General features: G+C 40.5%; 1 protein-coding gene across 2 annotated transcripts in view; it reads left to right on the top strand.

Annotated features, from left to right (window-relative positions):
* GRIN2A (glutamate ionotropic receptor NMDA type subunit 2A) overlaps positions 1-23,344 on the top strand; it is a 368,737-nt gene that overhangs the window by 225,318 nt on the left and 120,075 nt on the right. For both annotated transcript variants that reach the window (XM_061208159.1, XM_061208160.1), the window contains one exon: positions 22,385-22,499. In XM_061208159.1, the coding sequence (XP_061064142.1) occupies positions 22,385-22,499 (115 nt within the window). The remainder of the gene's footprint in view (positions 1-22,384; positions 22,500-23,344) is intronic.

Raw genomic sequence — 23,344 nt, 5'->3', positions numbered from 1 at the left:
GAGTGTGGTCCCAGTCTTCGTGAGGTTGCAGTCTAATAGGGAGTGTAGACAAAAATGAGAAGGAAATCAAATAAATAAAATGATTACACTTTATTATGGCTGCTGAGAAGGAAAGATAGTAGACACTGAGATGGAAACCATCAAGGTTGGCAGGAGCACCTCTGTAAACAGCATGAAGAGAGCATGCATCTCGTGGAGGATGAAGAACTAGACATGCAAAGAGCCAGCGGAAGTCATGCCAGGCACAGGCATGAACAGAGTGTGCCAAGTCCCTGAGATGGGAAAGACTTTGAAGTTTATATGGAAATGAGAAAAAAATGGTATCCTGGTGGACTCAGTTTCAGGTCTTTCTGACCACTAGGTCACACGGCCCCTGAAGAACAGGCCATTGAGGATTCGAAGGGCAAGAAAGACCATGGAGCAGTGGCTGTCCAAGGGATGCTGACCACCTCCTCACATCAGTGACTTAATCCTGCAGAAGAGAATCCTTTCGAACGTTATCTGACCAACCCCATCCCTGTCCTGTTAAAGCTGGAGGAGATATTTGAAGAGCTTCCATACGAGATGTGGGGGAGGGAGAACCACCTTCATGATATTGCAAAAGGGATGCTGATGGAAGAAGAGCTGGGGGTGGACAACGCTTGTTGACTTGAGCCATCCCCTGGTCAGAGTTGCGTCACGGGCCGGCTCTCCCTGGAACACTAGGTGTCTCTGTTAATCCACATAGCGGAAGGCACATTGCTCTTGTCCTGCTATGGCAGCAGCTCTTAAGGTTGTGCCTTTTTGTCCTGAATGGCTTCACCTTAGAACCTTCCTTTCCACCAGGAGGTGATGAAAATAAGGGAAGAATGAGAGAAACCTCCATTTACAAATGCCTGCAAATTTAGGGTGTACAAAGTGCTCCCACTCTCAGCCTCTTTGTCCCCGTGAGAAGTTGGGTGGCACTTTAATGTAACATTCCATTTTTCTTTTTCCAAGGACTTGCCATGAAGCTTTGGTCTCTGTGGGAGGATCTATGGCTAATAGGACCATCATTTTGCTTGGTTCCCCTTCAACATGGACATAATGAATAGTTATTACAATTGTATTGTATAGACCTTTTTAGATTCAAATACAAAATGTCCTTTAATCCTCATAACAATCCTGTGAGTCACGTGAGATTATTCTCATTTAACAGATAAGGATAATAAAGCTCATAGAGGTGATGTGATATAATCAAATCACACAAAGCCATTGACCTAATTCTTATGCCTCCCAGATCCAGAAGATAAAGGTAGCTGAGGATTGGAAGATGTGATGCTCTTCTACCTCTCTCAACAGTCTCAGGAAGGAAGTGAAGATGTTGATTAATAACTAGTTCTCCAACAATTAGCATTTATCGAGTGCCTGGAGCATGCCTGGCACACTGTGCTAGGTTCTTTCTGTTTATCAACCAATTTAACCCTCACAGCAACTTCATGGAGTAGGTGCTGTTATTATCTCCATTTAGCAGATGAGGAAGTTGAGGCTGAAAGAGGTGAAGTAACCACTTACCCCAGTTTACCTAACCAGAAAGTTGCAGGGAGAGTCCACAAACCCTAACAGTTTAACTCCAAACCCAGTACTTGTCATCACCACTTAAGTTGCCTCTAGTGATGACATACTTCTGTTTTATAGGAGTCACACAAATTTGTCGCATTGAGCACACTTCTGCTGTGACTCTTGGTAAAAAAAAGAAAAAGTAAAAGTTTTAGGAACAGGATGCCATTATGCTGTCTCTTACCACATAGGCAAAGACAAGCAAGTAATTGGAGCAGTTGCCTTGAAAAATAATCAGACTGTAAAGCTGCCATCATAGAAAAATTTGTTCATGTGTATTTTCTACTTTAATCAGAATGTTTGGATGGTTGCCTGGGTCCATGCCATTCTTCCTAAGGAAGGGTGTTGCTGTTATTAAGGATAGTAGACTCCGTTCCAGCTTCCCAATTTTGACGTGTTTCTTAACCAGTTGATTCCTATTTTCCTGACTCGTGTTTTGCTGTCAGTTTCAGCTTCTTCCACTGGCCTTATTAAGAATTCTGCATAGTCAATAGGATGCAAATAAATGGAAACATATGCACCTCCCTGCATGTGGGAAATGCCGCTGTTGGCTGTCCTGCTGCTTAGCTGCCTTTGCAGTGTGATGCTTCAGCTTCCAATTGAGGCTCTGCATCTTTGGGGGCTGATCTGACTGCTACTGACAGATCCAGGTGATGGAGCTAATACGGCATTCATGGCAAGTTCAGTTCACAGGCCCCTCCCTCAGCTTTGGATCTGAAAGCCCGTTAGGCTCCAGTTCCTTTCACTCTGGGCCCACTTATACATCTTCAGTGAACCTGACTTCTGTGCCACAGCTGATCGTATGCGCTGGAGCTGGTTGCTGAGCTTGTAGGTGGGGAAAAGGTTCTACTGTGGTTTACCATGGTGGGGACTGGGTTAGACTGTGCTGCTCAGAAGCCAGATCTGATATTGAAGGCAGGTGCAGACCTGTCAGCCACACAGCTGGGTGAGTTAGCTCTAGTAGACAGTGTTGGACAATTCTGTTGTCTGAAATAGAAACCAGTATGGTGGCAGGCTGTCCATTTGCCAAATGGTGCCCCTGCTGGGCTGGTTTAAGTCTGCCGTTCTTGTTGGTGCATCTGCTGGGTTTGGCTGCCAGCATGTGGGAAACTGGCAGTTCTGTAAAGTTTTATTTTCTTTCTAGGTGTTTCTGTCAAGGAGAGAAATACTAAAATTTGCCATTTTTAAATGATGATTTGGCATTTTTGATTCCTGCCTCTACTTCAACTGGAAGAAATTAATCTCTGTTATTATGTTAATATTGGAAGTGCATTATCTTTTGGACTAAGAACGATTTTCTACTTTTCTTACAAATCATAGATTCTCAGGAGCCTCTGTTCTAAATTGTTTCCACACACTTGGTTCCAATGCCCCCACAGAATGGATTTTTGTAATTTTTTTCCTTTCTTTTTTTCTTTTCAAAATCAGCTGCAAGTAGAAAGGACCCCAGTGGATGAAATACAGTAGCCCTCCCAGAGAGGAGATGGAGGAAATGTTTTCTCAAACTTCAAGCCCACACCGATGTGATGGGCCTTCTGCAGGTTCAGCAGGCTTTGAGGACTGAGATGGGAAATGCAAACGTAACCTCTTAGTTAAAGGCAAAGCTAAAACAAAGGAGCTCTTACCAAAGAGCGTTTCTATGAGTGAAGTGCAAATGAAGCGTAGAATAGAGCTCCTTTACGGGATATGAGACCCAGTTTCTGAAACGTGTGAACACTCTCTTGACTGATGGTATTAGCTGCTTCGTTGGGGTATGAAATGCAGTGACTTACGTTCAACACGCAGCACTGTGCCTGGCACATGTTGAACTCCCAGTTTAATACCATCATTAATAATTCCCAGGTAGAGGGGAAACATAAAGAAACTGGTTTCGATTACTTCTTTGACTTGAAATACAGGATTGCCTACCTCATTGTAGTGAATGCCTATCAATCTTTACATAAAGCTTCCTGGGATAGGATCTCCTTCTGAACATATTCTGAAAATCCCACATTCTGTCTGGAGAAAAGAGAGAAGAATCTACAGGTGTGCTTTTGAATGGAAAGGAGTCTTTGTGTCTAATATACATGAGCAATGGCTGAAGAATCCCCCGAAGGGACTTTCAAGGGAGACACAATACTTGTCTTCAGAGTTTTAAAGTTTTTTTAGTCTCCTTTGCTTACAGTGGAGAATTAGAGCCAGCAGGTTGAAGTTCCAAGGAAATAATTCTGGTTCAGTGGAAGGAAGTCTTTGCTAAACACTTAGTTGGAGCTGTCGGTGAAAGGGACCCTCCTAGGAAGTGGGGAGGTGGCACTCAGACATTGGGACCCGCCCAACAGTTGGGCAGCTGTCTGTCAGGAAGGGGTTCGGCAGTGTGCTGGGGTCAAGTGTGAAGGCAGGCAGTTCTGTCAGTTAGATAAATAACCTTAAAACCCTTCTATGTGGAGACCGTTTGGATCCGTTGATTTCTTTGCCTTAGAATGTTCCACCCACTTGAGCTGAATGTTCCACCCACAGCCATTTCTGCCCTGTAGGTGTGGAATTCAGTAGCCTTTGCCCCTTGGCTCAGATTCCCCCTTTAATTGTGCCTGTTAATACCAGTGATAACTAATATTTATTCTTCAGTTATTATGTTTCAGGATCTGCACGAAGTGCTTTGTGTGCATTGCCCTTTAAGACGCCGTATGAGATGAGTATTATTTTAATTGAGGTGTAATTGACATATTACATTGTATTAGCTTCAGGTGTACAACGAAAGGATCCGATGTTTGTATATATTGCAAAATGATCACCATAATAAGTCTAGTTAGTATCTGTCACCATACATAGTTATGAAATTTTTCTTCTTGTGATGAGAATGTTTAGGATTTACCTCTTAGCAACTTTCAAGTATGCAGTACAGTGTTGTTAACTATAGTCATTGTGCTGTACATTACATCCTCATAACTTATTTATCTTATCACTGGAAATTTGTACCTGTTGACCCCTTCACCCATTTTGCCCACTCCCCACCGCATGCCTCTGACAACTACCAATCTGTTCTCTGTATCTATGGGCTTGGTTTTCTTTAGGTTACATGTGTAAGTGAGATCATACAATATTTGTCTTTCTCTGTGTGGCTTAATTCACTTAGCATAGTACCCCAAGGGCCATCCATATTGTCACAAATGGTAGAATTTCCTTCTTTTTTATGACTGAATAATATTCCATTGTGCATGCGTGGTGTGTGTGTGTGTGTGTGTGTGTGTGTGTGTGTGTTTAAATTTCACATTTAAAAAAATCCATTCATCTGTAGATGGACACTTAGGTTGTTTCCATGTCTTGGCTATTGTGAATAATGCTGCAAAGAACATGGGAGTGCCGATACCTCTTCCAGATCCTTTTTCCTTAGGATTTAACCCAGAAGTGGGATTGTTATACCAATTTACATTCCCATCAACAGTGCACCAGGGTTCCCTTTTCTCCACATCATTGCCAACACTTGTTATCTCTTGTCTTTTTGTCTTTTTGATAATAGCCATTCTAACAGGTATACGGTGATATCTCTTTGTGGTTTTGATTTGCATTTCCCTGATGATTAGTGATGTTGAGCATCTTTTCATGTACCTGTTGACCCTTTGTCTTCTTTGGAAAAACATCTATTCAAGTCCTTTGCCCATTTACAAATCAGATTATTAGTCTTTTTGCTATTGAGCTGTGTGAGTTTCTTATTTTTTTTTTGATATTAACCCCTTATCTGGTATATAGTTTTCAAAGATTTTTCTCCCATTCCATAGGTTGCCTCTTCATTTTGTTGATCTTTTTTTGTTGTTGTTGCTGTGAAGAAGCTTTTTGTTTGATGCAGTCCCACTTATTTATTCTTGTGCTTTTGGTGTCTAGGCTGACCTTTCTGTCAGAGTGGTTGTAGAAATGATTCTTGGATAGAAGCTTAGATCTAAAAAACTCTGGGATCTCTGATAAACCTCATATCCCAATTCAGACTACTTATTGTATCTTTTGAATTAGCTCAGTCTCTATTCAGCCAACTACTTATTTTCTTTGTTACTTTTTTAAAACCAGTTTTTTATCATGTTAAAATACATATAACATAAGATTGATCATTTTAAACTGTACAATTCAGTGGTAATAAGTACATTCACAGTGTTGTTCAAACATCACTACTATCTAGTTCCAGATAGTGGTTCCACAGATAACTAGTTCCTCTATCTTTTACATTACCCCAAACAATTCCTCTCCTAGTTATATACCCCAAAGAATTAAAAATGATATTCAAACAAAAACTCGTACACGAATGTCGATAGCACCACTACTCACGATAACCAAAAGGTGTAAACAAATGTCCCTCAACAGATGAATGGATAAGCTTAATCTGTATATCCGTAGAATGGAATAATATTCAGCCATAAAGGAATGAAATACCGATACATGCGCCAACATGGATGAACCTTGAAGACATGATACTAAGTGAAAGAAGCCAGACACAAAAGGCCACACACCATATGATTCCATTTATATGAATATGATTATTACTTTTTTCATAACTCTAAACCCTCTGGGATCTTTTTCACATAGTACTTTTTATTTACATTGATTTACTTTTTTAGAGATAAAATTTCACTATAGTTTCTTCCTAAGCAATGATATCTATGAAATAATGTGTCTGATTTGCTAGTTCCACTTTCAAATATATCTTAAAATAAACAAATTTAATCCTACAAATAAAGTTAACCTATGCACCATCGAAATGAATCTGTGTGCCACCTGAAACGTACACTTATGACATTTCGGAAAACAGCCTTTTGGTTCCTCTTGGCGATCAGTTCCTTCTTCTGCAGTGTCAGTTGTTACTTCTCCTTTTTCATTTCTAATTCTGTTGATTTGAGTCTTCTCCCTTTTTTTCTTGATGAGTCTGGCTAATGGTTTATCAATTTTGTTTATCTTCTCAAAGAACCAGCTTTTAGTTTTATTGATCTTTGCTATTGTTTCCTTCATTTCTTTTTCATTTATTTCTGATCTGATCTTTATGATTTCTTTCCTTCTGCTAACTTTGGGGTTTTTTTGTTCTTCTTTCTCTAATTGCTTTAGGTGCAAGGTTAGGTTGTTTATTTGAGATGTTTCCTGTTTCTTGAGGTAGGCTTGTATTGCTATAAACTTCCCTCTTAGAACTGCTTTTACTGCGTCCCATAGGTTTTGGGTCCTTGTGTCTCCATTGTCATTTGTTTCTAGGTATTTTTTGATTTCCCTTTGATTTCTTCAGTGATCACTTCGTTATTAAGTAGTGTGTTGTTTAGCCTCCATGTGTTTGTATTTTTTACAGGTCTTTTCCTGTAATTGATATCTAGTCTCATAGCGTTGTGGTCAGAAAAGATACTTGATACGATTTCAGTTTTCTTAAATTTACCAAGGCTTGATTTGTGACCCAAGATATGATCTATCCTGGAGAATGTTCCATGAGCACTTGAGAAAAATGTGTATTCTGTTGTTTTTGGGTGGAATGTCCTATAAATATCAATTAAATCCATCTTGTTTAATGTATCATTTAAAGCTTGTGTTTCCTTATTTATTTTCATTTTGGATGATCTGTCCATTGGTGAAAGTGGGGTGTTAAAGTCCCCACTATGATTGTGTTACTGTCGATTTCCCCTTTTATGGCTGTTAGTACTTGCCTTATGTATTGAGGTGCTCCTATGTTGGGTGCATAAATATTTACAATTGTTATATCTTCTTCTTGGATCGATCCCTTGATCATTATATAGTGTCCTTCTTTGTCTCTTGTAATAGTCTTTATTTTAAAGTCTATTTTGTCTGATATGAGAATTGCTGGTCCAGCTTTCTTTTGGTTTCCATTTGCATGGAATATCTTTTTCCATCCCCTCACTTTCAGTCTGTATGTGTCCCTAGGTCTGAAGTGGGTCTCTTGTAGACAGCATATATACGGGTCTTGTTTTTGTATCCATTCAGCCACTCTGTGTCTTTTGGTGGGAGCATTTAATCCATTTACATTTAAGGTAATTATCAATATGTATGTTCCTATTCCCATTTTCTTAAATGTTTTGGGTTTGTTATTGTAGGTGTTTTCCTTCTCTTGTGTTTCTTGCCTAGAGAAGTTCCTTTAGCATTTGTTGTAAAGCTGGTTTGGTGGTGCTGAACTCTCTCAGCTTTTGCTTGTCTGTAAAGGTTTTAATTTCTCCATCAAATCTGAATGAGATCCTTGCTGGGTAGAGTAGTCTTGGTTGTAGGTTTTTCTCCTTCATCACTTTAAATATGTCCTGCCACTCCCTTCTGGCTTGCAGAGTTTCTGCTGAAAGATCAGCTGTTAACCTTATGGGGATTCCCTTGTGTGTTATATGTTGTTTTTCCCTTGCTGCTTTTAATATGTTTTCTTTATATTTAATTTTTGATAGTTTGATTAATATGTGTCTTGGCATTTTCTCCTTGGATTTCTCCTGTATGGGACTCTCTGTGCTTCCAGGACTTGATTAACTATTTCCTTTCCCATATTAGGGAAGTTTTCAACTATAATCTCTTCAAATATTTTCTCAGTCCCTTTCTTTTTCTCTTCTTCTTCTGGGACCCCTATAATTCGAATGTTGGTGCGTTTAATGTTGTCCCAGAGGTCTCTGAGACTGTCCTCAGTTCTTTTCATTCTTTTTTCTTTATTCTGCTCTGCAGTAGTTATTTCCACTATTTTATCTTCCAGGTCACTTATCCGTTCTTCTGAATCAGTTCCTTCTTGAATGTGATCCACACAGCTTTCAGACTCGAGCTGTCCAACATGGCAGCCACTAGCCATATGTGGCTATTTAAATTTAAATTCATTAAAATAAAATAAAATGGAAAATTCAGTTCCTCAGTCACACTCTCCACATTTCAAGAGCTCAGTAGCCCTAGGTGACGAGCAACTACCGTAACGGACATCACAGATGTATGAATTTCTATCCTTGGGAAAAGTCTATTGGATGGTGCTGTCTAGAATTGGCTTTCATTCTTCCTGTTGCACTAGGGAGGTGCCCCATCTCCCAGGTCCTGTGCGTAGGTCAACCTCTCACTCAGCATCCGCACTTCCCACCACTGTTCCTGGCTGACCATTCATCCCCCAGCCAGCTCTGAAACTGACCTACTTTTCCAGTGTCACCAGGGAGGGCTCGGTGCCAAACCACAACATGGGACCTCTTCCCGCTGGTCCCCTTCCTGCTTGCTGTGTGACCAGCTCTGGACTCCCTCCATCTTGCCTCTCTCTCTTTCCCTCTCTCTCTTGCTCATCCTACTGCTGTGAGGATCTCCTCCCACAGAGTGCTTTCCAGCTTTCCTGAAGGGCCCTGCTCTGCTTCAAACTCCATTTTGTTTTATTATTCTAGTGGGAGAAAACATCACCCCTCCTTTTCCCAGGCTTCTCTCTCCACTCCTTTCCCTGTCTACCTTTCTCTCCCTTCCCCCACTTTTCCTTCTCTCTAACTTCTCTTCCTTCTTTTTCTCCTTACTACTCTTTTGTTTCATCTTTTTCTTCTTCCTACTCTCCCCACAATTATTTCCCCGTAGTTGTAAAATTAATCCTTTAAAGTGATGTGGAAAACAAATAGGAAGAGGAGTTATTAAAAAAAAAAGAGCTTTATTCTTTCTATTATTTATTTTAAAAACCCAGCCATCATTGATCTAGCAGTTCTTCTTTGCTCTTTAGGAAATAATTACATTATTTTCTTTCCCATCAAGAAAGCAATCTAGCAGTTATGGGAGAAGATAGGACTATCAGAGCAGGGCAAGATTGCGGAGCTGAGTCTTCTGGGGGGCAGATTTTCACACCAGAAATCCATGGCAGGATGTGAAACATTATTACTGCTGAATTTACACAGGGCTGTCAAGTTTCATTATGAGACTGGGGAGCCTTTAGACTGCTGTTTAGGCCAGGACATATTTAACTCTGTCCTGATGGTTCTGAGGTGTCATCCAGCACACCGGGACATTCTCTGTGCTGCTGAGGCCTCCAGCTCTGGCCAGATGAAAATCTGATCTTGTTCATTCAGCAAATGGTCACTGATTACCTACCATGTGCTGGACGCTGTGCTCAGGGTGCAGGGCGTGTGGCACCAACTCAGACAAGGCCCTTGATCCCCAGGAGTTTACCCTCCAGCAAAGGAGATGATGTGTAAGTGTGTGAAAAACTCTGCAACAAGGTAGAAGGGAGGAAGTGATGAGAGTTCCAAGGAGGGAGATGAGGCTGGAAGCTCAGTGAACATTTTGGAAAGAGGTGAACTCTGTGCTCAGTTTTGGGGAGTCTGAATATGTGAATATTCAGGGGAGAAAAATCTTTGTATTCATTGAGACTTTTATGATATTAAATTATAGAAAACCAATTCTCATTAAGTTAAGAAAAAACAAAACAAAAACAAAAGGATGTATTGGTCTATTCAACTGGAAAGGCATATATGGGGTGTACGTCTTATCTGCCATATCTTGATCCAGGTGCAAATGATGTCTTCAAATCCCTCTCTCTCTCTCACTCTTTTTCCCTTTCGCTCTCGTTTCTCTCTGTTATGGCTCACTGTTTCATCCCATTGAGATGGGAAAGAGCACATTTAAATAGGTGTGGGTTCACATACTTTTGTCACGGTATTTCCTTAAGTCAAGAGAGGCAGTATTCTCTCTAGCTGCAACAGAAAATTCCCAGAGAAGGATTCTGATTGGATGAGATTGAGTCATGTGCCCATCCCTGAACCAATCACTGTGGCCAGAGATACTCCTATTGGCCAGGTAGGGGAAGATCTATCATCAAGAAATGGTCATAGCAAGAAACATCAGCTTTTACTGTTTTCCCAGTGGAAGAAAATGTAGGAACAAGTAGCCAAGAAGTGGGAAATCACAAGGACACCATGAGTGTTTGGGTCTGCTCCAATGCAGGGTATGTAAAGAGCAGTTTTAGAAAGTAAGGTTGAAAGTTAAAGTTGGCTAAGGAGCATGGATTTTAGCTTTGGACATTAGGGAGCCATTTCAAGCTTTTGAGCAGAGGTGTATAGAATCGGAACTGAGGTTTAGGAACATTTATCTGGCAGGCAGGCTTCAAATGAGTGTAAGGGATGATATACAGCGAGTCTAGAGACCAGGTAAGATCTTTTAACAGCCCAGGTAAAATGTATTATTTAAAGTATTTAGGTAGTAAGTAACAGAAATTAACTCTGACTAGCTTAATTAAACAAAAGGAGGTAATGAAGAAGGAATGATAGAAAACACATTGGGACTTTACTGGGGTATCTTGAAAAATCGAAGTAAATATTAAGCAGCCAAGGTTTGGAAAGGTCAGAAGGTGAGGCAACATTTACTGATGAAGGAAATTTACTATCACCTTGGTCCTGATCAAATGATTTCTGGTCTCTGTCTCAGCCATCAGGTTTCAAATTCCAGAAGAGAGAATCTGATGGTTCCAGCTTGGGAGAGGTGCACTTCCCACTCCCACTGGATCTATTTTTTATGGCCAAAGGAGAGGAGAAGAATAGATATTCAGGTGTATATAGTGGTTGGAGGGGGGGAGGTTGCTGCTTTTCCAAATAAGGGAGCTTATTGTGTGTCAGTAAGCCACCCTACAAAGATGCAATCTTTTTTTTTTATTGGAGTATAGTTGCTTTACAATGTTGTGTTAGTTTCTGCTGTACAGCAAAGTGAATCAGCCACACGTATACATATATCCCTTCTTCCTTGGATTTCCTTCCCATTTAGGTCACCAAAGAGCAATGAATAGAGTTCCCTGTGCTATACCGTCTGTTCTCAATAGTTATCTATTTTATACATAGTAGTGTATATATGTCAATCCCAATCTCCCAATCCATCCCAGCCCTCCTTCCCCCCTTGGTATCAATACGTCTGTTCTCTACGTCTGTCTCTATTTCTGCTTTGCAGATAAGTTCATCTGTACCATTTTTTTAAATTCCACATATATGTGTTAATATACGATATTTGTTTTTCTCTTTCTGACTTACTTCACTCTGTATGACAGTCTCTAGGTCCATCCACGTCTCTACAAATTACCCAATTACGTTCCTTTTTATGGCTGAGTAATATTCCATTGTATATACCTACCACATCTTCTTTATCCATTCCTCTGTTAATGGACATTTAGGTTGCGTCCATGTCCTGGCTATTGTAAATAGTGCTGCTATGAACATAGGGGTGCATGTATCTTTTCGAATTATAGTTTTGTCTGGGTATATGCCCAGGAGAGGGATTTTTGGGTCATATGGTAGTTCTATTTTTAGTTTCTTAAGGAACCTCCATACTGTTCTCCATAGTGGCTGTATCAATTTACATTCCCACCAACAATGTAAGAGGGTTCCCTTTTCTCCACATCCTCTCCAGCATTTATTGTTTGTAGATTTCTTAATGATGGCCATTCTGACTGGTGTGAGGTGATACCTCATTGTAGTTTTGATTTGCATTTCTCTAATATTAGTAATGTTGAGCATCTTTTCATGTGTTTGTTGGCCACCTGTATGTCTTCATTGGAGAAATGTCTATTTAGGTCTTCTGCGCATCTTTTGATTGGGTTGTTTGTTTTTTTGTTATTGAGCTGCATGAGCTGTTTGTATATTTTGGAGATTAATCCCTTGTCAGTTGCTTCATTTGCAAATATTTTCTCCCATTCTGAGGGTTGTCTTTTCATCTTGTTTATGGTTTCCTTTGCTGTGCAAAAGCTTTTAAGTTCCATTAGGTCCAAGGGATGCAATCTTGTGAGCTATGTGGGCATAGAAGGAAGCAGGGTTTTTGCTGGAGGAAGGAATATGAATATTCCTAAGTTAGAATTTAGAACAGAGAGTTCAAATGAGTGGTTAGTAGATGTGCTACATTTCATTTACAGTATTATTTTAAAATTAATTTACTGAATGCCTTTAGCTGGGGTTTTCATCATTCTCTATAATCTTGTATCTGGTCCGTTTCAGCCCTTGATGTTATCTGTCCTGTCTCATACCTGGAAAGCATGAGAGTTTTTGATTCCTTCCAAGAACTCAACTTGGTGTTTGCCCAGAAAAAAAGCAAGTAGAAATGGAGCAATGGAAGACTAATCAGTATTCTGATAGATTAGGTCCCCCTGCTAATGTTCCTATAGCATCAGGGACTTTAGTTGCAAATATATTACCATTTATTGGAATTATTGTATAAAACCTGCTTTCTCCCTAAACTGTAAGTGACTTCAAGGGAAGGAACACAAGTATTTTACCTACCATTTTATCTCCTGCATGTTGCTGGCATATAGTATAGGTACTCAATTAATATTTATTTGAATTGAGGATGTGTTTGATAAGAAATGAATTTGAGGCCTTTCGATAGATGTGCTTTTGAGGTGTTGCTTACTGGACCAAACTCTTAATTTATGGTCCATAACTTATGATCTTGGTTTTAGCACTGAATGTTCCATGCCCCAGGAAATCCCTCAGTTCTGGGAAAACTGAGATAGTTGTTCATACTACTTACAGATGTCAATCCTACCTCTTAGCCCTAGCACCGTAAAACTTCTCATTAATGCTGTGTGGTTGTTATGCACTGCATGTTTGCATTCTCCCAAAATTCACATGCTGAAGCTCTAATTCCCAGTGTGATGTTATTTGGAGGTGAGGTCTTCGGGAAGTTGCTATGGTTAGATGAGGTCATGAGGGTGGGGCCCTCATGATGGAATTAGTGTCCTTAAAAAAGAGGAAGAGACTAGAGATCTGACTCTTTGGCCATGTGAGGACAGAGCAAAATAGTGTGTAAACCAGGAAGAGAATCCTCACCAGGATTCGAATCTGCCCAGGCGTGACCTAGGACTTCCAGTCTCCAGAACTGTGACAAATAAGTGCCTGTTGTTTAAGTCACCCAATCTATGGTGTTTTGTCACAGCAGCCTGAGCAGACTAAGACAGTGGTGTTTTACCCCATTGACATAGGAGTGAGGTGAGACTCAGAGGAGTTGGATGATTTGCTTAAAGGGACAGCGTCAATAATGGAGGGTTTAAAACTCAACTCTAGTTTGCAAACCTAATCTGCTCTTCTCTCTACCTGACAATGTTCCTAGAGTTCAAAGTACTGAGTTATGTACTCTTGTCCTCAAGTACCTTCTAACCCGGCAGAGGTGATATAGTTGTGCAGGTTATGAATAACGCAGGGGGGACCCCTTTGCATCGTATTCACTGCAGATTTGTGTTTTAGTTTCACAGTTCCTCTGGCAGTTGGTAGTATTAGGTTGTATTAGTCAGGGTTCTCCAGAGAAACAGAAGTAGTAAGATATTTATATAGAGAAAGACATTTACTACGAGAGATTAGCTCACATGATTATGGAGGCTGAGAAGCCCCATGATCTGCCATCTCCTGGGCCCCAACCTTTCTCCTCTGCCTTAGTTACCTCTTCGGGTCCCCAGAGACCCACCACGCACAGGTGAACACGCTCTGGACAGATAGAGAAAGTGGGGCTCATTGTCAGAGGGCTAGAGAATACGATAGAGACCTGAGACTTTTCCTTCCCTCAGTAAATATGTACTGAGCAGCTTCTCTCTGCCAGGCACTGTTCCAGGTTCTGGAAAGGGCGTACAGCCGAGAACAAGATAGACAAATCCCCTCTTCTCATGGGGCCTAAGGTTCCAGGATGGGGGGATACCCAGCGATTCTTGGATAAAGTTGTACTTTCAGTTGATTCACATCATCTCATTCTGCACATTTGGGGAAGGTGAGGAGTCAACATCCATGTACATCTGCCTGTTTGAGATCCTGAATAATTTGACAGCATAGACACAGGTGATCCAGGGAGTTCATAGAAACTGTTTGTCATGTTGCCTACTTTTTTCCAGCTCTCTTGGAATAGATGCTCATTGCAGGGGATGAATCCATTGACCCCTGTGCCAGCCAGTTCCAAATGGTTAGGTGAGGCAGAGCCATTAGAGGTTCATGGTGATATGTTCAGTACTATTTTGATAGTGTTACAAAATACTATCCAGAATTTCAAGAATTTCCACGTCCCCCATCATGTTCCTGAAAAAACCACACATATAAGGAGCAAGAGATCCTGAGAACCACTTTATTAACGGACACTCAGGCTTCCAATAATTCCTGATAAAGTAGAATTAGGGTATGCATCTTAGATCCTACTCTATAGATCCTGTTCCCACTGCAAACCTTTGGCCAAATGGGTCAAGCATGTTGTCTAGTGATGGGGTAGATAGAATGGTCACACTTACAGAGAAAGCTTTGCCCTAACTTACTCCATGTTTTAGACTTAGAAATTGTATTACAAAAGATAGTTGGTGGGGCATGTCCTCAGAAAGTCACCTTTGGCTCAGGTGTGCTCACCAAGCAGAGACGGGAAGCCCAGGAGTCATGAAGGGCAGGCTGGCACCTGGGTCAGCACTCTTGCACCATAGCCTGGTCCAGGGGTACCTGGGGCTCTGAGTAATCAGATTAGCTTGTGGTAGGGGCCTACAGGGTTCATTGCCTCCCTTGGAAAACTGGGATTAGCAGTCAAAATGATCCTCGAGCATCTAAGAGAAAGCCTTTTAATTTCAAATTTTAGAAGGAAAAAAGATAAATATGTGAAACTGTGACACCTACTACTACCCCCGCTGTCATCATTTACCAGACACCATTATGTGCCAACACTCTGCTGGTCACATTACATACCTCTCTCATTAAATGTCATCTAATGTGATCCCTATAATTACACAGAGATGTGGCTATCATAACTTGACTTTTACAGAAGAGGAAATGGATGCCCCGAGAATTTAGGAGACTTACCTGGGGTTGGAAGCCACAGAACTGCATGCTAACCCAGGCTTTTGGATTCCTAAACTAAACAGTCGTCTTGCAGAATTGCTTCTCTACAGTTGTTGCACAGGAAATAAATGTTGAATGAACAGGATCCCAACAGAATGCCTGCTCATTCATTTGTTCATTTATTCAACAAATACTTTTAAGCTCGTACCGCAGGACACTCTTTTAGGTGTTTTAGAATCGCAGTGATCAAAAGAAAGATCCCTGCCTTTTTGGAGCTTTCCACTCCTGTTCTAATTTTTTAAAATTAGTATTGCTTAGCCTAGACAACTAACGTGATTATTATCATTTTTTAATTGACCACAATGGAATTTTAGAAAGAGTAAATACTCCCTTCTCTTTTTTTAACCCAGTTTTGTTTCTTTGTTTTGGGGTGTTTTTTTTCTTCTTTTTCATTATGCTGTAGTTTCTGAGTCCATTTTGAATTATGCTGGCCTGGATTATGCAGATCTACATGTTGGAGTTATTACATTTCTGTCCTGACATTTAAGTCTCAGCTCTGCGGTCATGCCTTTGGTAATCATTCAGGGGAAATGAGAAACCACCAATGAATATATGAAATTAAGAACCGGGGCAAAGAGGAAAGTACACTCATTAAGAGACTTGCTGAAAAGAAATGGTGTGAGGGCGTATTAGGGGAAGGGGTGGTGCAGGAGTTGGGAGTCGGAAAACCATGAGTTTGCTCTAAAGAGAGGATTCGTGCCCAAAAGGGAATGGTTAATGGAGGATGAGAGGGTGCTGAGAAAGACATCAAAGTGGAAGGGATTTCAAACCACCAAGAGGAAGATGGAAAGAGCCAAACTATTTTGTAAAAATGAGAGTGTCTTGAGAACTGAAAAAGGGTAAAAAAAACAGTGACTCTGTTTTCAAAAACATGTAAATTAAATGACAAATGAAAAAAATGGTGACACCAAAGCAGTTTGAGGAGGCATTTAAGGGATGGTGCGATTCAGGAAAAGGCCTGGGGAACATGAGAAATAGCAAAGCAGATGGAAAATTAACTGAAAATTGAGACACACTGAATGGGTTCTGGTGGCATTTATGAAACAGTAAGAGAATTAAAGTCTGAAGGGAAATAGTGAATAATAATATGTCTAGAGAACATTACAAATAATCAGATTTGGGAAGTTAAAGGAGACTTACGAGGCAAAAGAGAGAAAATAGAAATCTGGAGGAATGAGACACTTTAAGTAATAGTTAAAAGAGCTTATGCAGCCCATATACAGTTGGCCTTTGACAAAAAGAAAGAAGGATCCTGGCAATGAGTACCCAGAATGGCTGCAATAAGCATGGCTTTAAAAGGGTGAGGTTGCATTTGGGGTGGGGTGTTAGGAAATATGACAGGGTGGGGAAAAAAAATACATGGAAATTTTCTGTAAAGGTTAACTACTATTGAAGCAGCAGCTGTGTACCAGGCACTGGGCCGGCCATTTTATATGCACTATCGCTAATTCCACCCACACACCTGGGAGTGAGGGATCTGCTAGGTTAGACCACATGAAACCGTCATGGTTACTTCCTACGGTTTAACCTGATCTGTTTTTACAAAGAAGGAAATGGAAGCTCAGAGAATTTTAAATATATGACCCCAAGTGGCACAGCTAGGGCATAGCAGAGGCAGGCTTTGATCCCAACAATTGCTAGCAATAGCAATTCATTCTTTTATTCACTCTGCGCCTATTTATTTTAGCACCAGCCATGTGCCAGGCACTCTGTTTGGCACTAAAAATACAATACAAAACAAGGCATAAGAGGTCCCTGCCTTCATGATGCACACCGTCCATCTGCTGGTTAGAAAACAAAATGAAACACCAAAGATGGTCCAGAACAGCTGTCCAGTAGAAATATAATGTAGTCACTTATCATCTCAAATTATCTGGCCACACAATGAACAAGTAAAAAGAAGATGAAATTAGTTTTAATAATGTATCCTACTGCGACCAAAATGTCTAAAATTTTTCAACATGAAATGAATATAAAATTGTTTATGAGATCTTTTACACTATTTTTTCATACAAAGTCTTCCAAATCCAGTATGTCGTGCCCTTATGGCACATTTCTATTCAGACTAACCACATTTCAAGTACTCCATAGCCACCGGTTGTTGGTGGCTACCGTATTAGAGCAGACATAGAAAGAACTTGATAATTCTGGCCCAATTTCTTTGCAGTCATAATAGAGGGAAAACAATCCACCTGTTCTTCCATTGTTATTTCTGATCCCTATACGCCAACAATTCACAGGGCACAAAATGCAAGCAGTAGAGAAATGTTTCTTTCACCTGGACTTCAGCTTCATACACCTGAGGCTGTAGATACCAAAGGAAATTTGTAGGTATGTGCATCACATAATTTACATATTTTCTGTTATGTATTTCACTGATTAAAAAAACAACAACAACTTGACACTTTACCATCAATGGACGATAATAACACAGAAGTGGACCCTCTGCAAACCATCAGAGCCTCTGCCATGTCCACGTTTTGCCAGCATGTCTTCATGTGTTTATTACTCCTGATGGAAACATCGAAGATGTAATTCGAAGCTTAGCAGCAGCCAGAATTTCTGATATTTTATCTGGTCACTAAAAGTTTTGTAATCAATTTTCAAGAGATAAACAAAACAGTGATAAGATTTTACTGTTTAATACAAGTGCCCAGCAGGTGTTAATGGGGACCAAGCAGTGGGGTGTATAATGGTTTTTCCCTGGGTAAAGAATTCTGCTCTGGAGTAAGTTTAAGTGGGAAGAAAGCCCGTGGAAATACGGATCATCCTTCCTAGAAATTCGATGGGGGGAATTGAAGGTAATGGGTACTTGCTCCCTGCCAAGTTCATAATGAAATTACTGTTGAGCAAATATTCCTGTTAGAGGTTTTTTTTTTTTTCCTTCCCAGGGGACTGAAGACTTTTAATAGGAAGGAAGGAAGGAAGGGAAGGAAGAAAGAAAGAAGGAAAGAAAAGAAAGAAGGAAAGAAGGAAGGAAAGGAATAAGGGAGAGAGGAAAAGAAGGAAGGAAGGAAGGAAGGGAGGAAGGAAATAGACAATGTTAACATAGAGTATGTAGACTCATTGGTCCAGAATACTGATTCTTAAAGGAACACAGAACAATGTGGAGTGTGAGAATTTCCATATAGTTGTTTCCACATAATCTGAAGAAGATGGATTGCATCTAAATAATGTCCCTGCTAACTCCATCTGATTTCACTACAAAATGGGAGAAAAGGAAATGAGCAGGGGAAACAGAGACGGGGAGTTAAAGAAGAGAGAGATTTAAGTAGATTCAACTGGCATATCAGAAGAAGACTGGGTGCTCAACAGGGCATGCTAGCTCCTAGATTAAAATGGTGACCGTGACATCAGTTCACACCACATAACCCTGTGAATGGCTCTCCCTCGGGCCAGGGGTCCAAGTCAAACCCAAAGCATTTGTCCTCTGGTCTGCCGTTTCCAAACACATATCAAATTGGATATTTTCAAACCTCTTGCTAATGGACTAAATTTTTCAGTTTCACCCACATTTGGGGTGTTAGATTGACCCAACCTGAACTCTATTCACTTCAAATTATTGTATAATCAAAAGTTGGCTTGAGAGCTTATTGGATTCAATAAAAAACAACAAACAAACAAACAAACTAAAACCCTCAATGAATCAGCTGGCCTAACTATGAGTTTGGGACTGCAGATCCAGAGTGACTTGGTTACAGATTTCCTGCCAGCCCAGGTAAAGTCCACTGGTGGGCTTTGTCTGCAATTTTTATGCTGAAATTCCATGGACAGTGTTCCATCGTGACATTTCATGGGTCTATGCCCTTGGCCTTGCAGTTTCCTCCATGCGGTGAATCACTCCTCTACTTAAAACCTTTCATGATCCTCATGGCCTTCTGAACAAAATCCAGACACTTTAGGTCCCTTATGATCTAGCTTAAGGGATGCTCTCCAGACAAATCCCACTGCCTGTCAGCTGTACTAAGCTATTTCCCCTAGCGTGTCACTTCCTTTGCTGACTCTTGTTTGTTTAAGATGACTCCTCTGCTCTGAATGCTCTTCTCCGCCTCTCCTCAACCCCTTTACTCTTGAAGATTCCCAGGAATGGGTTTCTACGTTGCAGAGATTGCGTTAGGGTCCCTTCCTCTACGTTCCCATGACTTATACTTACTGTGCATTGGCGCACAAGTGGCCTTCTATGTACTGTCATTGTTTATGTGTCTATGTCACTGAATTGTGAGGATGTAAGATGGGACACAGGCACTGTGTTTTTTATTTCTGTATTTATGGGACTCACCATAAGGCCTGACACACAATAGACATTCAGTAAATTGTTGTTGAATCGGTAAATTATCTTACTAGGAAATGATCAGCGATGCCTCAGATGCACCAAATAGAATCGTGATTACCCTTTGCTTCTTCTAGAATAGCAGTGTTTGATTTTTCTGTTTTTAAACAAACAGTATTTTGTTAAAAATAAAAACTATTTGCAGAAAATTTGGCGAATACAAAGATACACAAAAGAAAATGGAAAGTACCTGGGATCCTTCCATGCATAGACAAACCCTATTTTTATCCTCTTTTCTGCTTGTTTAACATTAAATAGCAAGCATTATCTTCATGCCATTAACTTGTCTCAAAAACATGCCATTCAGTGGATACACAAAAATGTTCTTTGCCTTTTCCCCAATTTCTTTTTTTTTTTTAAGATTTTTAGAAATTTCATGTAATGTCTGAAACATTTATATTAACATATTTCCATACAAATAACCCAAAGAAACTTTAGTGTTAGTTGTTTTTTTTGTTTGTTTGTTTATACTGCAGGTTCTTATCAGTCATCAATTTTATACACATCAGTGTATACATGTCAATCCCAATCGCCCAATTCATCCCACCACCACCCCCCGCCACTTTCCCCCCTTGGTGTCCATACATTTGTTCTCTACATCTGTGTCTCAACTTCTGCCCTGCAAACCGGTTCATCTGTACCATTTTTCTAGGTTCCACATAACATGCGTTAATATACGATATTTGTTTTTCTCTTTCTGACTTACTTCACTCTGTATGACAGTCTCTAGATCCATCCACATCTCAACAAATGACTCAATTTCGTTCCTTTTTATGTCTGAGTAATATTCCATTGTATATATGTACCACAACCTCTTTATCCATTTGTCTGTCGATGGGCATTTAGGTTGCTTCCATGACCTGGCTATTGTAAATAGTGCTGCAATGAACATTGGGGTGCATGTGTCTTTTTTAATTACGGTTTTCTCTGGGTTCCCCAATTTCTTAACCTTGTCCTTGGAGACCTGATTCTTCCCCCATAGGACACAGTCAGGTCTTCTGCATTGTGGCTGCCCAGGGGCAGACATGTGACCGGTTAGGCCAATCTCTCTTTTTGGAATTATTTTTGTAATCTAGTCCTCTTCCTTAATATTTTACTTCTTTAGCTACTTTTGTTGTTAAAGGAATATAATGCAAGAAAATGCTATGACTTTGAGGTACCCTGTCTTTCTGGGGAGGTCTCTGAATGCTTCTAACCACCATACTATATTTACTGAGTGTCTGCGAAGTGGTGTGTTTTCTTGGACGTCTTTAACAACATCATATTTTTCTCACGCTGCAAGGAGATGTGAACCCCTGAGAACCCTCCCTCCCAAATCCTGGGAAATGAGCTCTGTCTTGCTCTGCATCAGAGCCGAGCCTGACTATAGGCGAGGTGGTTTTGAGGCGGGGGTGTGGGAGGTAGAGATAAGAGTATTGTAAGACAGACAGACATCACCTGTGATGAAGACAACTGAACAGTTGTTGTATGGGGCAGACATCGAGGAGCCATCCTTGATGCCGCTCTCTCCCCCACCCTCATATCTAACCCATCACTAAATACCTGCTAAATATTTCTCCACTTGGTCCTACGTGTTGCTGCCCCTACTCTTCCTTCTCCTCCTCTTTTGGGGCCACAGTGGGACCAAAGCCGACATCATCTCTCACCTGAATAATAAGAGCACTGTGACCAGCCCCCCTCTACCTACTGTGGTCCCCTGCAAACCTACACAACATTTAAGTCATATTATATTGATACAAGAAAAGTCTGATTATATCACCTCCTTGATTAAAATCTTCAGTGTCTTTCTATTGTTTTAAAACAAAGATAAAACTCCTTAACATGGCCTGAAAAGCTTTGCACTGTCTGCCCCTATTTACCTTCTCACCCACACCACACCCCACATTTCCCTGTCTCTCTCTGCTTTGGCCTCACTGGTTTGCACTCAGTCCTTCATAAGCACTACCACAGGACCTTTGTACATGCTGTCCCCTTTGCCTGGAATGTGCTTACATCTTTTCTTATCTAGTTAATGCTGACTCATCCTTCAGGTCAAGCTGCACTTCCTTATAGAAGCCTTGCCTGACCCCTGTTTCACTTTCACATAGCACACCCTGCCCCCTCTATTGTAGCACTTGTCATAGTTCGGTGATTAACCAATTAATACCTGTCCTCTCCCTTAGACTATAAGCTTTAAGAGGGCAGAGATCATGTCTGTTTCTTCTTTATTGCCAACCAACTAGCTGAGTCCTGACATGTAGCAAATATTTAATAAATATTAAATATTGAATATTTGAATAGTTGAATGAATAATGAGTAATGAATAATGAATGAATGGATATCATTTCTTTGACGTTGTATACCATGTGGTTTATGAGCAAGCAGTTTCCTTTAGGGAAGCTTGTTAAAACATGCTTTCAGATCCTCCTGTAAGAAGATCATTTGAACAAAAGTCTATAGTCTGGCAGGACAAATATGTTCCATCCCCTGTGCTTTCTGCAATAAATTACTAATGCCTATACAGGATTGGGGATTTTGGGAGTGATTACAGGCTTATGAAAAAGATTGCATGGAAATTAGAAGAGCCTGTGTGGGTACTGATGCTTCCACAGATAGAGGCTACTTGTGATGAGTTTACACCTTCTCAGTGTTATACTGATGGTGGCATCCGCTTATTTGTTTGAAACCTTTTTAATTCTTCCCTAAACATTTGTTTTTCTCTTCCTCTCTCTAGATTTATGGTCAATGTGACATGGGATGGCAAAGACTTGTCCTTCACTGAGGAAGGCTATCAGGTGCACCCCAGGCTGGTGGTCATCGTGCTGAACAAGGACCGCGAATGGGAAAAGGTGAGCATCCTTCTGTGTGCCGAATACAGGGGAGGCAGGAAAGGTGTGGGCAGCAAGGGAGCTCAAACTACTCCTTTTCCCAAAGTATTTCCCTCTGAGCAGCTCCACATGTCATTCCATGACCCTTGATGGAACAAGGCAGACAGATACTGTAAGATGGAGATGCTTTCCCTGGGTGAACTGTGGCAGTTGGGTGCTGTTCTTTGTGTTGGGTTCTCAAATCTGAGTAGGAAGTGTCCTTGAAAGACTTAAGGTAATTTAAAAGCAGTGAAGTTTGGTTCACATCATTGCAGTAGCAAGTGTTCACTATCTGGCACTGATCACACCAGTTTGCCTAAACCTCATAATGGGGTACCATATTCACACATTTTGCCCTATGAATGAACCCCTTGTATTTTCATGTACTTAGTCTTTTGCTTTGAATCAACTCATTTCCAAAACTTAAATGTATCACTTCTGCAAATCATGGATTGGAGAGGGTTGTATTTCTTGTAAAGCACATTTCCTAGAACATATATAATAACTATAAAAAATATAAAAAATCAATGTGCAGGAAAAACTCATCTGATGTACCACACAAGCCATATACTGAGTCAGAGAGGAGAGATTTCACAGGGAATTTGTAGATGATCCCATGCATACAATGGCAATATCTGTCCCAGTGGCATACCCCCTCTCCCATAATTCAGCTCTCAAATTAGTCCACATAATATCATACAGAAAGCAGAATAAGAGGACTGAAAAGGAAAAGGACTATATTGTTATTGTGTCTTTCTGGGCAAGCAATGCATGGTCTCTAAACTACTTCAGCAGCTCGAGGTTTATTTTCATTTTGCACATCAGAT

The sequence above is a fragment of the Eubalaena glacialis genome, chromosome 13, assembly GCF_028564815.1.
Source record: "Eubalaena glacialis isolate mEubGla1 chromosome 13, mEubGla1.1.hap2.+ XY, whole genome shotgun sequence".
Lineage (NCBI taxonomy): Eukaryota > Metazoa > Chordata > Mammalia > Artiodactyla > Balaenidae > Eubalaena > Eubalaena glacialis.
Note: the sequence above shows the minus strand (reverse complement) of the source record. Positions and strands in the feature narration are given on the sequence as shown.